Source organism: Corapipo altera, unplaced genomic scaffold, assembly GCF_003945725.1.
Source record: "Corapipo altera isolate COAL_440 unplaced genomic scaffold, ASM394572v1 175, whole genome shotgun sequence".
Lineage (NCBI taxonomy): Eukaryota > Metazoa > Chordata > Aves > Passeriformes > Pipridae > Corapipo > Corapipo altera.
This window is the reverse complement of record NW_020884942.1, coordinates 2,638,018-2,651,577: the sequence shown is the minus strand read 5'-3', so window position 1 is coordinate 2,651,577 and position 13,560 is coordinate 2,638,018. Positions and strand designations below refer to the sequence as shown.

The 13,560-nt window shown below is 42.4% G+C and overlaps 1 protein-coding gene across 8 annotated transcripts in view; it reads right to left on the bottom strand.

Moving 5' to 3' along the window:
• YEATS2 (YEATS domain containing 2) overlaps positions 1-13,560 on the bottom strand; it is a 68,510-nt gene that overhangs the window by 32,249 nt on the left and 22,701 nt on the right. For 7 of the 8 annotated variants that reach the window (XR_003530706.1, XM_027661996.1, XM_027661995.1 and 4 more), the window contains 11 exons: positions 12,488-12,595; positions 11,288-11,458; positions 9,850-10,108; positions 8,928-9,089; positions 7,597-7,712; positions 7,118-7,273; positions 6,234-6,407; positions 5,258-5,456; positions 2,539-2,670; positions 2,195-2,293; positions 1,067-1,178 (listed from right to left, as the gene is read on the bottom strand). Coding sequence is in view for 7 of the 8 variants with exons in the window: in XM_027661996.1 (XP_027517797.1) it covers positions 1,067-1,178; positions 2,195-2,293; positions 2,539-2,670; positions 5,258-5,456; positions 6,234-6,407; positions 7,118-7,273; positions 7,597-7,712; positions 8,928-9,089; positions 9,850-10,108; positions 11,288-11,458; positions 12,488-12,595 (1,688 nt within the window). In the remaining variant the exon portion in view is untranslated. The remainder of the gene's footprint in view (positions 1-1,066; positions 1,179-2,194; positions 2,294-2,538; positions 2,671-5,257; positions 5,457-6,233; positions 6,408-7,117; positions 7,274-7,596; positions 7,713-8,927; positions 9,090-9,849; positions 10,109-11,287; positions 11,459-12,487; positions 12,596-13,560) is intronic. The other variant, XM_027661997.1, reaches the window with a different exon arrangement.

Genomic DNA, 13,560 nt, shown 5'->3' with positions numbered 1-13,560 from the left:
AGGTATTTCAAACAGCCCCTCCTCTTGCCAAAAAGTGTCCACATCTGAAGCTACGTTTTCAAGCTGAAGAAACTGAAGACAGGCTTGGAAGAAATCCCTGCATCAAGTGCAAGCTGCAACACTACTTTAAGGGATAAGATGCACCTACCAGTGCAAGCTGTCCCAGTAGGAACACGGGATACTTCATGGGACACTTCATACTTACAGGAGTTGACTTTACCAGACGTACTCTATTTAACTGTCAGAAGCTGTACTTTCCAACAGCTATTTTTTAACTAAGATAATTTCCAGTGTGTAGTGACTTAAAATTTATTCCTCTCTCCTACACATACTCTCCATCAGGGTAATGTCTGCAGGGATATGTTGGGATTACAAAACTTTTCAAAACACGGAGACAGGAAAGTCAGCCACTGGAGGAATCAAGAGCAGAAGAAACATCCTACACACTGCAGGAAATATGCAAAGAAAATTCTGCAGACTGAGTTCTGGCAAAAAAACCACTAATAAGCACTTGCAAGAGCATCACAAACAAGGCACTGGATTTCACAGCATCCAGCGAATAAATACTCATTATTATTTAATTCCAATTCTGAAGCAAGGCAGCCCTCATGCTAAGTAATTACAGAAGTACATGACCTTAACAAGACCAGGAAGACCAGAAGACAGACAGTTCTATTTATTTCAGATGCCTCTTTTTTGACCTGCATGTCACTGGGCAGTTCAACCTTACTAAGGACACACAATAGCAATGGGAATTATCATCCAGAGGATGATAAAGAGGTTTTAGCAGTTTGTGATTTCAGCAAAGCCCAAAACAACTGCAAATACTCAATTTTTCCCCTTTCGTGAGCCTTACATAGAAATCCATTTACAAAGAAAATATTGCAACACTGTCTGAAACAAATGCCACCCAACAGGATTAGCACTGTTACAGCAGTGTATGGGACAGAAGATTTTATGATGTATTTCTAAGTCAAAAGTAACACACTGTATGCATCCCTAGAACCATCTCCATTCCCCTGGTATTTCAAAGATCAGAAATCCTTATAGAGAAATTAACAATTACTTGATAACGTAATTCCCAAGTTCAGAGCTCTCTTCTGTTTTCACTGCTGCTTGGCTTTCTTGGGTACCCACAGAACTGCAGTTCTGTCCAGTTGAATCAGGCTCCATCTTAACTTCAAAGAAACAGAACACATTTGAAGAAAAAAAGTACCAGCCAGCTTGATAAACAGTGTCTTGTGAGACTCCAGGAAGACTAAGGGTCTTACATAACATCACTTCCTTTGTTGTTTGCATCTCGATTGCGAAGCATGAACAAATTTGACCTTCAATTCTCCTGAAAGAGAGCCACCATAACGTGTTCCTCCCCCTCCCCCAAATCTCAACATGCTCACATCTCATCCTTAAGAAAATCTGCATAACCAATTGCTGCTGTTTTGCATATGACTGCCTGATCTAAACTGAACTGCTGCAAATGTACTTGGACATTTTGTAAACAAAGAGCTGGATAGAAAGGTACTAAGTTTTAACCAGAAGTGACATCTCAAAGCAATAACTTTTTTGAAGACATCACTGATTCTGACATCTGAACTTTCTCACATCTGGGACAGAACTCTGGCGAGACAGAAGCAGGGAGAGAGACGTGCCCAACCCAGAACATCCAGACAGTCTGGTCATGCTCCTGGGATGGAGAGACACAGGACAGTTCTGCTTGAACTGGACTCCAAGTGTCTCAGCTCTGCCCCAGGCTTTATTCTGGGAGGTACTGAAAGTACATCTTCCCCCTCTGTGCACACAGACACGTGCTGTCTGTATCTAGTACTGCTGGAGAGCAACCTCCAGCACCACCCACCACAGTCACTGTCTGAGGAACGCAGTCACTGTGACTGAACGCTTGCTGCTCTATGCAGTTCTGCAAATATGGATTGAAACTACAAGTGTTTAAGGTACTCATGGTAGCTTTCTAGGACATCCCCATTTCTCTCCGTGCTTGTCTATGCTTTGGCATTTGTTGAGCGGGAAATCAATGTGATTTCCTAGTCCCCAGGTGCCATTTTAACTTGATTTAAACCCTATTAACAATGGAAATAAAGGAACCCACAGTCAGAGTCTACTTTCACAGTCAGGCCACTTGCATAAAGCAGCACCAGCTTATTTCTACTACTTATCTTACTGAGAAATTCCTTGTTACCTTTAGTGATGGATACTGTAGAGGGACTAGGGGCAGTCGTACTTGCTGCTGTAACAGCTGAAACTGCTGAAACTTTGCTGGTAGAAAGTGACTGTAAAACTGGAGATGAAAAGAAAAACAAGGGGACAACAAAGAAGAAAAAGAGAATCAAATTTCATACACTTTGACAAATAACCATGTTCAGAAGCAACACAATGTTTTTGCTGCACAAAGTTTAGGGATGAATGCCTTGCTACATTTTCTTCTATCTCTACTTCGGACCATGTGTTCCAACAGTGACCAAGTGCTCTTCTGTGTCAAAGGGGATTTTCAAACACCATCTGTCATCCTCCTCTGCCCTTTACCTTTGTTCATAGGCATGAGTATTGTCTGAACACCTCCAGAAGCTGTGTTTACACCGAGCTGTTTAAGCTGGCTGGGAACTGTCAGAACAGCCTGCTGTGGACTAGACTGATTTGAGTGGATTTTTAGCAACCCTGCAAGAAGAACGGAAGACAAAATGTTAAATAAAACACACCAGTTAGTTTATCTCCAGCTACTACTTCTCTCCCTTTCTGCTTGAGCCAGGATGGCATGTAAGTGAGCACTGCCATCCTCTTAACAAGCCACAGTTCCGTGAACTGTCAGGACAAGTTTTTACTGACACAAATGATGGCTGAAACACTGGAGTGCTGCACCACTGTGCACAATATTACATGCTGCACAGCACTCTGACAGTTGTAAAGCAAGTCTCCTAATTGCCTAAGGAATCTTAAGCAAAATTGATGTAACACAAACCTTTCCACTGAAGCAGGCTCAGCACAGAGTAAAACACTCTTGTCAGAACCAGACCTTGTGCTCAAGGGTCTGGTAAGCCAGTGAACTACAGCTCTGTTGTACTCACACAGCCACTCCCATGGAGGTGTCCCAGTGCTGCAGCATCACTGCAGTCAGCAGGGCACAATCAACTGTGTTCCAACAAAGTGACAAGCCCAAGGCAGCTGTGCAGCAAGTCTCACGAAGGACGTACCTGAACTGAGTGTTCTGTGTCTTTCTCTAACTTGCACTGAATACATCCACAAGGATGGCTTATCAGTGGGGACCGAACTAAATCCCTGATTTAAGTCAAGGCCAAAAGAACAAGTAGAACAACCAGATATTAACAGCATTATCAATGGCAGCACTCTGTAACTGTCAGTGGAAATCAGCACAGCTCCAAGTGGTGCCACAGTCCCAAGGGTGCCACAGTTCCAGCACCTGTCACCTCTCCTCCACAATGTGTCATCTCCTTGTGATGACATCCCAAGCCACTACAGCCAACATTAACTCTGTGATTTGGGCCTATGCCCATCCTTTTTACTGGTAAATCAGCTATTTTCCATGTAATTGTATTCAACCTATAGCTAATTTTTCTTCAGATTGTGGAAGTTCATAGCTTTTTATTTTAAAACATTAACATCAATGGATTCCTTAGCTTCATGATGGCAATTTTATACTCATGTTTTGTTTTGAGATAAAGTTCCTTTCTCTTTATATTTTTTTATTACTGTTTAAGAAACATAGCTGCCTTCCAAGTACTAGATATGCAAGGTCTGGTGAAGATGTCTCCTGGTTTTAAAAGATGCCCAGCATTGGTAAGTTAGGCTTTCACCTCCAGGCAAGAAGACTCGCCTGGTATTGTCCATTCCTTTGTGTGTGACATACTGATGTGTCAGGTTAGATGGCAAGCGACCCAACAGCAAAGCCAGTGACAAGAGACCTTTTGAACTAACTATCAGCCTGATGGGTGAGAGACATTGCTTGTTGCAAAACAAGGGAATATTTGAGATTCTTTTCAAAAAGTTACCTTTAAAAACATCAACGTTCAGAATTTTAACACAGTTTTGTTTGGGGATTTTGTTTGTTTGTTAATACATTGAAATAACATGTTTTATAGCCACTGGTTCTTCTGCGATTCTTGAAGGAGTTTTTCACGATGAAGTCAGTGCCTCAGGTTACAAAAAAACCTAAACCAAACCCAAATCTAGACAGCATTCTCACACCTAAATGGGAATTTTAATCTGAAAGCTATTTATTAAGGCATATTTCCTACCAAAAAAAGAAAAAAAGACACCCTTGCAGCTTTCTTTGCAAAGAGAAAAATACTCAACTGCTTCTTGCAGGATTGTGTCAGTCTTAGCAGTCTACGCTGCTTATTTTCAAGCTCTGCGTAAAACACAGTCATAAAAAAGGAGAACTTTGGAAGACTGAGTACAGATGAAACAAGAAGAGTTGTTTCAAAAAGACACTGTCAGATGAGCTCAGTGTCACTTATTTTCTCTTTTCTGTATTTTTACTCCACTTTCATTTCACAAAAAACCATTTCAAGTGAACAGAACATGCCAGCGGGTGAATTAATCTAAATGAAAATCTCCAATTTTTACCCATAACACTCAAACGTGCTGTATTTACTCTCCCTCACACAAAAGATACTGGAATACAATAAAACTGAATAAGGAGAACTGCCCTTCACATAAGGGCAAGTCCATCTTTATTACCTCAAAACATCCCAGATCCAGCCTACTTCACTGTACTTAATGGATTTTGACTTCAAAGCCTTCAGTTCCCTCTAATCAACATCTCTCTCCTTTCCAAGCCAAACAGAGCAGATGTGAAGCCTCAGAGACAAATTCTGCTCATGCAAGTTCTCTGAGTACAGTGGAGTTCCACTCTCACAAACTAATCAAGTCTGTAGTAGTGCTGGTACCTTGGTAGTTTCCACATTCAGTGACACACTGTGCTCCTGAACAGGCACAATGCATTGTCTAGTGGGAACCTGGCAGTAAAACTAAAATCCCTCTCCAATACCAAAGGGCAACTTGTGCTATTATTTGTAATAGATACAGTCCATGCCAAAAGGGTGCCAAATTAATTAGACATTTCATTGGCTAAGCCAAAAGTTATGCTTGTAAGATGTTTTAGAAAGCATGACTTTACTTTTACACAGTCATAAATGCAGGTGACTATATTCTTCCACTTATAGTGAAGACATCTAAAGAACTCACACCTGGGTCCTAACTTTCTCTAGGAAAAGAAGTTTAGTACCTGATACTGTAGCTTTTCCCGTCATGGGCGTGGCAGTAGTCATCAAGGAAGCAACACTTACAACAGTGGAAGTCGCAGTCTTATTCACTACTGATGAAGTAGACTGGCTCTGGCTTACACAGATTTGGTGTTGCTGTCCAGATGTCTTTGTTGCAGGAGTTCCAGGAGATGATGAACTGGAACCTGCATTATCTGTTTGCTGCATAAGAGGCAAGGAGGGATAACAAATTCCTTTTCATGTCGTAGATGATTCAACAATTAAACACAAAGAGGTAATATCTAGAAGTAGCAAAACCAAGTATTCATCTACCATTCACTGAGAAGCAAGAAGTTCTCAAGTTCATGTCCAAAAACCCCCACACAATGATGGCACATACAGAATGGAGGCTGTGACAGCATGGTGTCAAATCTCCACTTGTTTAATCTTTGCCTCCTCACAGGTAATAGCAGTGGGGAAGCAAAGATTAGGGGCTAATGGAAAGAAGTAGGCTTGGGGAACCCTCAGAGGGAATTACTTTGTTTTGCTGTCTCCTCCCCACCCCATGAACTGCAACTCCACTCCAGGTGGACAACCTGTATCAACTGGATATGTGGCTCCATCCACACACAGGAGCATTCACTCCAGGAATACCAATGTTTTGCTTCCCACCTCCCTCTATGCCAAACCACCTCCTTCCAAGGCTGCAGTGCCACAGCTCCCCTGGGGTGGAGAGCAGTGACATCCTCTGAACACAGCCAGGACCAGGGAGCACAAATTCAGGCTGCTGCTGGCCTCTGAAACCTGTGACAGCACTGGGGAGGAGCTGTGATCTCAGGAGTATTTGTAGTCTGGTTACTACAAATAGGAGCAGACCCACCAGAAAGCTGACTGGGAAGGACACCAACAGTGGAAAAAAGCAGTCCAAGTCCTTTCCTGGGACTGTAGTGGCTAGAGTACAAACACTGCACTACAGAATACTGCAAGGTTGTTTCTCACCTGGGTGACACCATTTGTGGGAAGGGCCACAGCAGGAGCAGCAGTTGTGGTGATAACACCTCCTGATACTCTCAGCACAGTGGTGCCAGGTTTGGAGAGCTGGGATGAGGCAGGTATTGATTTTATAGACCCATCTGATATTTTCACCAGTGATGTCTGCCCACTGGATGAAGCCTTGGAGAAAGAATGCAAAGTAAGGAAAAAAGTCTATTTGTTCAGGTTTTAAATGACTTTAAAAACCAACCCAAAAGGTAAAAACAACAAAACGAAAAAGACAAACACTTTTTATATTACTAGCAAATATTTTCAAAATACTTTTGGAAAAATCAAATTCTGGCAATAATAGCTGGAACAAAATTATCACCTCAGAAATCAACTTTATCAAACTGTTGACTTTGCAAATATATGCCTATCAATTTTGAATTTTGGATAATCAATTACAGGTACTCTTGAGGAGTTTGAATTTCATAGGGACGACCTGGTAGTTTTTAGAAAAGGAAAGGTAGTATTTTAAAAAAAGTGATACTAAACCCAAAGATTTTTAACAGCTTTAGTAGGTGACCCATTTGTAAGGTTCAAATATTTAGACATTTTTGCACCTGACACTCTTCAGTTTTCCATTTCCATTTCACTAAGAAATCCCAGAGCTCATTTACAAACTAAGCTTACACTGCTTGGAAGCTGACCCTCTCTGAGAAGAGAAAGCAAGCTGGAAAACTGTAGTATGATATGCTTTCCTCATCATAGGACAGCCAGCATCATAACTGTACAAAAAAGCACATCAAACCAAGCAATTATGAAAGGAAAAGCTCTCAGTGTGGTTCCTATACTTTATCTGACAAAATAGTAACTGGTAAGAAAGAACCACATCATTTGCACATTACCTGTGTAAACAGAGCTGTTTTCTGTCCAGTTATCACTTTTAGGGCTTGTCCTTGTGTGGAAGATGCTCCAACTCCTACACTGCCCTGAACAACTGATGCTGGAGTGAGCTGCTTCCCAGAACTCTGAGGTGAAGGCTGGCCAACCAGAAAGGTGCCCTGATCCAGAAAAAACAAGTTAGGGAGGTCAGCACTTTGAAACTCATTTAAGAGTCAACAGAAACACAGGATAAAAGCCTGTGGATATAATGCATCAACATTTCATCTTCTGAAGCAAAGTACTGCTAAATACAGTGGACGCTTCTGCACTACAAGCTGGACACAGCCTTCTGGCTACAGAACACTTTCTGATGGAAGTAGATGGGGAGAAAAGGTAAACAGATCTAGGCACCACAGTCCAAGAATGTTTTGTGCACTACAGAACCACAGGACATCCACCACTGCAGTCAGTGTGCTTCAACTGAAATGCTTATGACACTGACCTGGGGAGTCTGCTTCAGGATGTAGGATGTATAGGTGAGGTGCTGTGACAGGTTACTGCTTGTGCTTTGTGTTCCTCCTCCTCCTCCACCACTTGTAGAAGATCCGGACTGAAGACCTGTAACCAGAGCAAAAGGCTTGACCCTCTGGTAATCAGACAGTGTCAGCTGCTAAAGCATCCCTGTACACACAATACTTGAAAACACTTGGCAAGACATTTGGTGCCACATGTTTTGCAGCCAAGGAACATTATTACCCAGTACAGAACAGTTTAGATGTGCTGCTGTGCTCTCTTACAGCTCAGCAAACACTATGAACAAAAGGAGCTATGAGGGGAATAAGGAGGGCTGGTGGGCAAGCAAACTTTATCAAATGAAAACGTTATCCAACAGATAACCAGTCTTTTCATCACTCTTTTGCAGGTTATGAATCTGCAGCAAAAGCCCTAAAAATATTCTGAATCCCACTGGTTTCTTAATTTTACTTTCATTGGCTGTTTCAGTGCAATTTTGTTAACAGAATAATGGATACCAAGCAGTAATTTGCAGTGGCACTTTGATATTGCTCTGCCTCCAGAAGGAACAAGCTGAACAGTGACTTTTCTTCAGTCTCTCAGTAAGAAATAAGGGTAAAAAAATACTCATGGTCTGTCACAAAAATCACAAGTATCTGATCTTCCACAATGCCTGAGAGATTTTCAAAGCTGGACTGACCCAGCTGCCTCTCTAAATCTCAACCAAAGAGGTTCTCACCACAAGCCCAAAAATACCTTCAGAAAGAGTATCTGCTTCTTCAGTGACACGTACTCTACTGCTGGGTTGCTGATATATATTACACTGAACAATACTTCAGGGAGGCCAAATCAGAGCTGGGAGCAAAAAGTTTACACCCAATCCATCTCTCATCCCAAAACAAGTCTTAAGAATGGCATTGAGGAGAAGGTTCATGACCAATCTTTTCATCTACAGAGTCCAAAGCCTGAAGCTTTCCTTCCCTACAGCAACAGCACATTATAAACAAAGCACTGCCCCTCAGAACTATCTTAGCATGTTTTTCTCCAAGTATTTCACAGAGACTTTGATTCACAAGCCTATTAACAAAAAAAATGTTTCTGCATTGAGAGCACAGCATGAAAAGCAGTTTCATTGAAAACTAAAGCCACTCGTGAGGTCTCAGCCTTAAAAAGCACCTCATATGGGTTGTGGTGCACAAAGAAATCCCATCTCATTACTGACTTCCACAGCACCAGGATGCTTCATAGCAAAAATGCCAAACATATTAATTATGCAGTGATTACATTATTTAAGTCATTAAATTTCCCTGCAAGACTAACTAGCATTATTTGTGGCTCGCAGGATGGCTCCTTGGGGTATCAGAAGCAGTTTTCCCTTCCCAGAAGGATTCTTGCTGTTGGTGGTGAGATACAGCTTGGTGCCTGGTGGTAAGTTTGCCAAGTTGGCCAGGTTGGTGGCTGGCAACTGCAGCGTAGCCATCACTAGAAAGAAAGAATAAAAGAAATAAAACTGCTGCTTGCAGAAAGTAGGAAGCACTGAAATCTGCACAGGATGAAAGTACTCGGAGTGACATGCAGCTAGCCTTCAATAATCCCTACTTAGCTGGCCTAACCTCAGATTAACTCCACCACTGATGCACAGAGAGTTTTTTTAATAGGTCTGGAAAAAAATCTGTGTGCAGTGCCACTTATGGCTGCAGGCCAAAGCAGCACAGCCATGGGGTCTACAGCCCCAGGCACCACACCTCTCTGACAGTCCAGAGCCCCAGCTGGCATGCTCAGCTAGAGCCAGCTGTGTGCAGACACAGGCAGGGTGCTTCTGCCCATATTCCTGTACCTGTAAGCACTGTGCTGGATGTGAAAATGCAATAGGGACAGTCTGGCTCTTGTTGGTTGGATTTATGGGGAGCCCTTTGAGCAGCTAAGGACCATAATGCCAGGCAAAAATGTAAGATCTGGCTCCATGAAAGTCTACCAGGTCTCCAGTACGTTCCCCAGCCTATCTATCTGATCTCCACTCACAGAGCACTGCATGTTTTAAAGCACTCGTGCTCCCTCTTCCCTATTACAGATAATAAGTTAACATTTTCTTTAATCTCAGTCAGCCTGAACTTTCCTACAGAGCTCTGTACTCATTTTGAAGTTTTTCAACCACACACAGTTACGTTGCAGCTGAATAAATCATTACAGACCCTCAAAGCCTACCCATCATGAGCTATTAAAAGGAGTAAAATTACTCTACCTGAGCCTTGAGATGTACTTTTCTGAGCACCTGTGGAAGAAACCTGTGCCTTTGTTATAGTTTGCACAGGCTGAGCGACAATTGTCCCTCCACCTCCACTCACGATGGCTTTGGCTACACCTTGAGTCACAACCTGCTTCGAACCAACAGCCTTTGCTACTGAAGAGCCAGACTTTGCCACAAGGATCTGGCCACCACTTATAGCCACCGCTTGTTTCACCGTCGACTGTAATGCAGAACCAACCGGGACACCAACCACCTGCAACAAATAAGGGCTGGATGATGCACTGCTGGCATGTTAATCCTGGTGCATGACCTCCATCTCCAGATACTTCAGGACATTTCATACATGTCTGGTCACGTACAGAAGCGCTTCATTCAGAAACAAAATTAAATCGGCAGGAGGCCAATCCCAAGTAAAACGATAAACTCTTATACACAATCAGGATTTCAGAGCACCCACAAAAGATTAAGTTCATTCAAATTACAGGGCACTTCCTTTTTTTCTGATACAGAAGGAATGGCTTAGTTCAAGCTGAAGATAAAGCTTGCCTTGGCGAATTACAGAGATGCAGAAATTCAGTTTCAACATGTTCATGGGAACAGATGCCCTGGGAAAAGTAAGGCCTCAAAGCAGAATCCACAAAGTGCTTCAATTTTATGTGTTGACAGTAACTGCACGGAAACATGAGTTTGCATACCTGCTCAAACAGGCAAATAAGACAGTAAAAAGGACAATGAACTGTTGCAAATGCAAATAAGTATTTACTTATGCAAATGTGAAAGTTCTGTATGTAATCTTTCATTCTTGGCACATCATTTGACTCTATCCACAATGGAAGCAGGCAAGAATAGAGACAATTTCTGACACATCTGTCATCTTGTCACTGCAGTGAGCCTTCTCAGAAGCTGTGTCACTCCTGACATAGCAGGACTGCACTGGCACGACTCCTACAATAAAACACCCGAGTTGCTTCTCAAGTAGGACCGATTTCACCTAATGCTAGTTCTGGCTCAGTCTCCACCTTGCTCCCTCTTTGTCCTGTTCTCTTGTGTTGCAGGCCTGCATTCCTAGGAAAGAGAATTGACCTTCTCTTCCAAAAAGACCTGGATGAGTTTCAACAAGACCTGATGATGGTAGTCAGCTTTCTGGGCTAACAGTTCAAAAGTACCTCTGCCACACTGTTGCAGTGGCTTGGACAGAAGCGGGAGATGTCCCTGTACACAACAAAATGCAATAGTGCAGGCCCAGCCTGCTCCCTTCCCAAAAACTACATGGAAGTACAATAGCAGCCACTCTGTGCACACAGGGAAACCAGTTAACCATGGTGCTGCCAAAAGAAGCAACCTGAACCCCCTGGGAGAAGCACCAAGTGTTGCAATAAAATCACAAGACAGAGATCTTACACCACTCCAGAGATGCCCAAGTGCCTCATACCTTAGACTGTACTGTCCCCTCGCCCGTGCTCACAACTGGCTTCTGTGGAGACAAGGCCAGCATGTGGCTGCCCTTGACTGTGACGTACTGTGGCACCGAGGGCTGCACCGTGCCTGCCCCCGGGACCTGCGGCTGCTGTGGCAGCTCTCCTGGCTCCTGCTTTATTATCACCTGGTAAACAGGAAGAAATAGCAGTAAGAAAAGCAAACACCTTAAATCTGGGACAGCCTGTCAGCAGGGAAGAGCAGGCAACAGTCGTGGTTCTCACCACCACGCGGACTCTAACTCAGGGTTGCTCCCAACACACAAGCGTGTGGGGTGGTGTCTGTACTTACAAAGCATCCCACATTTGAGACATGCTCATAGAAATCAGGGAATTGCTAGTAATATTACAACTACTAGTCATACTGACAAGGGACTTGGCCAGACCTGACTTCTTCAGATCCTGCATCTCAGCATGAAACAACAACACACTAAAGTTTCAAATTTATAAGCAACTTCCTGTTCAGAGCATGTTCTGAACCTGAATTTTTTATTTCTATCCTGCAAAATTACAACTGATATAATAGCTATAGGCATTGTAAATCATTATAGCTGACGTTATTATCTTGTGTATGTGTTTTATGTTTCTCTGGGATAGGCCCTACATCTAATCCCTAAGGACAGCAACTGAAATAAGGATGCTTTGTGGGGGGAGGTTTGTGTTAGACTGCTGCAGGTACTGTAACTGGTAGGAAACATTCTTCCACCTTTTACTTGGATCACCTAATATTGCCAGAAACAAGTTTAAATTCTAGAGATTAGCATTTAAGGAAACATAATCAGAAGTGGCAATGTCTGAGATTTAGAAATCACTGTACCATTTTTTAAGAAGCTTCTGACAGATCCACTACAGTTTACTTTTACCATATCCTACCAAAATAGCTTTTAAAATATCAGCCTCAATACAACAGTAATTCAAAGGAAAAACAGACAAGATGAAAGAGGCAATAAAAGGAAAGATCACAGGTACAGCAGAGTTACAGAGAAAGAAAAGAATACAAGACACATTTCTGAAAGGTGCTAGAGAGCTCTTGTCAGCAAGACACATTGGTTCCAGTAAGTTCTACAGGCACTGGAGTTACATGATCAGTGGCACAAGTCAGGTAGGAAATGACACTATTGGGCTCCTTGTCCCAGCAAAAAAGCCAGGAGAAATACCTTTGTAAAAGCTCCAAGTCCTCCAGTGACCGATTTGGGGCTTTGCACCTTGGAATGACTCCCAATGGGACAAAGGGGTGGCATCGTGGCAAAAAGAGAATCCTCCTGCTGTGAATAGGAAGACATGGAGCAAAAATCAGTGGAATACAAGAAATAAAACAACTGACTGCTAATAAAGGGCAGCATGGACCATACAGGTAGGTCAAATTACCTGTGCAAATCAGATATTTCCAAAATCAGTCAACACTTAAGTAAAAGGAGTCTAATTTACTTAACACAACCTACAAAGTAAATTTTATTTGGAAAGTTACATCTCCAACAGCAGTAACTGTTTCTTACCATATCACACACAGGCAAAAGGAATATACTTGTTTTCAGATCAGCTTTTAATATGTTTTATGTAGAACTAAAGTAAGCTTAAGGGGGATCTTTACAATGCATATAAATACCAGATGAGAAGGTGTAATGAAGGTCAAGCCAATCAACACTCAGTGGTATCCTGTGAAAGGACTGAGTCAATGGGCACAAACTGAAGCACAGGAAACTATAAGAAAAATGTTGTTGTTGTTGATGCTGATCAAACAAAGTAACAGGTTGCCCAGAGAGGCTGTGGACTCTCCAGCTCTGGAGACACTCAAAACTCAACTGGAGATGTTCTCAAGCAACCTGCTCTATTTGACATTGCTTTTAGCAGGGGAGTTGGACTGGATGGTCTCCAGAGATCCCTGCCAACCTCAGTCGTTCTGTGATTCCATACACAATCTCAGAGAGGGAAGACAATGAAAGTTATGGAGGGGAAAAACAGTTTCTCAGATGAATTTATGCTCTCCTCTAACTGGAATGATGTAATGGCACACGGTCTTTCCCGGAAACTACAAAGTTGTATAACTAAATAGAGTAAAAAAAAAAAAACAACCAAAAAAACCCAAAACATTTCCACACTTGCAAAATCATGCACGTGGCATTTCTGGATCTGAGGCTGGTACAGAAGTCAAATGCATTAGAGGAAGTTTGTTACAGTATAATTGGTCTCTTTTAAAACCAATGTGAACTCCAAAGCCATGGTTTCATAA